The sequence below is a fragment of the Dermacentor albipictus genome, chromosome 2 (genome assembly GCF_038994185.2).
Source record: "Dermacentor albipictus isolate Rhodes 1998 colony chromosome 2, USDA_Dalb.pri_finalv2, whole genome shotgun sequence".
In the NCBI taxonomy this organism is placed as follows: domain Eukaryota; kingdom Metazoa; phylum Arthropoda; class Arachnida; order Ixodida; family Ixodidae; genus Dermacentor; species Dermacentor albipictus.
Window position 1 is genome coordinate 187,260,784 of NC_091822.1, and position 2,882 is coordinate 187,263,665.

Below are 2,882 nucleotides of genomic sequence, written 5' to 3' on the forward strand. Positions count from 1 at the left end.
GCTGTGGCTCCAGGTGCAAAACCTGCCAGCAGCTTCAAATCGACATTAAAATAAAAGCAGCGCAAATAGTTATATACACGAACTGAAAACTAGCTTTGCTTGTACAAGTCCGGATGGGATTTATATGTTTGAATGTTTCTCTTGCAAGAAACAATATATCGGTGTAACGGGGCGATCAATGAACCTCAGATGAAAGGAACAACGAGCAGACGCCGCTAGAAAGCTTCCCAAATCCATCGCCGAGCATATCAACCAACCAGGTCATAAGTTTGATGAACCTAAACTGTACATCTTAGAGTAAAATTTCTGTTCCGAACGAGAGAGAAAATGCAGAGAATCATATCTTATCCATAAGTTCATGACAGTGCAACCACAGGCAGAAACATTTCAAAGGGAGCTTTAGAATTTATTCGCTATGCTAAATTTCAAGCTATAGGCAGCAACACTTAGTTTCGTTGCTTAGCAGTTTTCTTTCCTCATTTTCTTTCCTTTATATCTTTTATTTATATATTTATTCCATTTCAATACTTTTTTTCACGAGCACCGTTTTCTGCAGCTTCATTTATTATCAGTTTCAGAGACACTATGGCCCACAACCTCCAGCGAAGCATGTAATAGAGGGGTGCTATGCACACGGCCGTTGGCACGCCGGCTGACACATGGACCGGTATAACGTAAAACTATTCCGTTTTGTTTCTATTCCAACATGGCCGACACCGCTCGGTCATTGGTCGAATTTTTTGAGGCCGCGCCCATTTTTCCTGCCTGTCAAGCGACGTCAGGAATGCACAAAAACTGCCACGTCAAAGTGACGTTTACGCACTCATTATGCTTAATTATGCCGAACAAACCCGGCAAATTCGTGGAATAGCCGGTGAGTGCCCCGTTCCGTTTGGAATAGAAAAAAATGGCGGCCTTCGTGGTTTGTTTGGCGGCGGCGGCGGCGGCGGCTCGTCTGTGCGGGCGCGGGAGGAGAGAGCCCGAGGATGCGTTTGACATGCCAGACGATCAGTTTCGGCGGCACTTTCGCCTGAAGAAAGAAACTGTGTGGTGGCTGTGCGACGAAGTGGCGGAGGAACTCGGAGGCGTGAGAACTTCAGCGCTGTCGGTGGAGCGGCAAGTGTTGTGCGCGTTGCGATTCTTCGCAACGGGCAGCTTTCAGGCCTCGGTAGGGAGCGAGGAGACGATCGGCGTGACCCAGCCTGCGGTCAGCAAGTGTGTGCGACGCGTGGCGGAGGCAATCGTCCACGCCGGGGCCCGCAACAAGTGGGTCCATTTCCCGAGGACGTCGGAGGAGAAGGCGGCCGTGAAGGAAGGGTTCCTTCGACGCGGCTCCATTCCCGGCGTCATCGGATGCGTGGACGGCAGCCTGATAGCCATCATCGCACCGAAGGGCGAGCAGAAGGCGGCATTCATGTGCCGCAAAGGGTACTACGCCCTCAACACAATGTTCGTAAGTATCTTAATTTTTGTCTAATTGGCCCGTGATCGCAACGCGTGGCTTATGCTGTGCGCGCTCTCGTCAGATCTGCGACGCAGGCATGCGGATCCTCGCCATCGACCCTCTGCGACCGGGGTCAGACCACGACGCCCACGTCTGGAGAACTACGTGGTTGCGTCGTCGGTTCCTGGAGGGGCATATTGCCAAGGCCGGCGAACACCTCCTCGGTGAGTAGCGGGAAAATTTTGTACAGTTGCAATTCTGGCAGCAAAGCGTGCTCGCGGCGTAAGAGAATATCGAAGCCCGAACCCCTTATGTTACAGTGAGGTTATTAAGTATAGGCGAGATGTAGAAATTTTCCAATGGTATCCGCACGAAATAAAGTGACAACAAACCTTACTTTCAACTAATTTTTAATGTGAGTGTACAGTGCACACGTTGTCACATTCTTTTTTTACACCGACAGTCATTTGTGAATGAAGACTACACAAAAAGCTGCCTTGCTGCAAATAGGGATGCTGTGTCCCAGCTATTGTTATCTGTGATCACAGCTGGGTCAGGTGCTCAGCCTGTATATTTCTTTATTGCAGCCTTTCTGTAGTAGGTGCATTTTACATGACCCATGCTTCGCCTACTAAACTTTGTGCAGATTTCATACCATTTTTTATGATCCTGCAGGTGACAGCGGCTACCCCCTGGAACCATGGCTCCTGACCCCAGTCACAGGCCACCCTCCCGTACACACTGCAGAAGGCAGGTACAACACTGCACATGCTGCCATGCGGTCCGTAGTGGAGCGGTGCATTGGGCTTCTGAAGAGCCGCTTTCGCTGCCTTCAGCGGTACCGCGCCCTCCACTACCAACCAGAGCGCGCTGCCAACATCGTTGCAGCATGTGCAGTGTTGCACAACTTGTGTCTTGATGAAGGTGACGTGTTGTCGGATGATGTTAGTGATGACAGCAGCAACAGCAGCAGTGACGATGAAAGTGGCAACCCCTCCCCACAGAGAGTTCCCCAAGTGAGGGCAGCACGCATGATGTACATGAGAGGCTGTGCTGCCCGGGATAATGTTATTAGCTCATTTGGCACGACACGGCAGCAGCACCAGCGATACCTGCAAAGGGTGCGAAGGCGGCTGCGTCGACAGCAGCACCGACAGCAGCAATAAACATGTGCCTGACACTGCAGGCGGATGTTTATTACCGCTGTCTACACATCTAATAGAGAGCAGGAACCAATGTGAAGAAATGTGTGCAATTAGTGGATAGCGTGCTGCTTTTTTTATAGAATGTGCTCAATCATAACCAGCGTTTTCACGTGTCCTCTGCCAGTGAGCTGTCACTACCGGAGATGATTGCATCATTCCACTGTGACACTACATGAGAGCCTTTCATTTAGTACCTGTGGATAGAACACTTTGTGTTCATCAGCAGAATGTTG

At 50.3% G+C, this 2,882-nt stretch overlaps 1 protein-coding gene across 1 annotated transcript; it reads left to right on the forward strand.

The window, feature by feature from the left end:
* The first annotated feature begins 706 nt into the window (after positions 1–706).
* Positions 707–2,610, forward strand: LOC135919281 (putative nuclease HARBI1). Its single transcript, XM_065453020.2, has 3 exons — positions 707–1,453; positions 1,527–1,668; positions 2,120–2,610. Exons 1-3 carry the CDS (start codon positions 908–910, stop codon positions 2,608–2,610), a joined length of 1,179 nt encoding a protein of 392 aa, XP_065309092.1. The 5' UTR covers positions 707–907.
* Positions 2,611–2,882: the final 272 nt, after the last annotated feature.

Excerpts from the sequence above, each read along its gene's own strand:
- LOC135919281 (XM_065453020.2), top strand. The coding sequence starts at position 908 with ATGGCGGCCTTCGTGGTTTGTTTGGCGGCGGCGGCGGCGGCGGCTCGT. Across the intron at positions 1,454-1,526 it reads ACGCCCTCAACACAATGTTC|ATCTGCGACGCAGGCATGCG; the intron begins GTAAGTATCTTA and ends CGCTCTCGTCAG. Across the intron at positions 1,669-2,119 it reads GGCCGGCGAACACCTCCTCG|GTGACAGCGGCTACCCCCTG; the intron begins GTGAGTAGCGGG and ends ATGATCCTGCAG.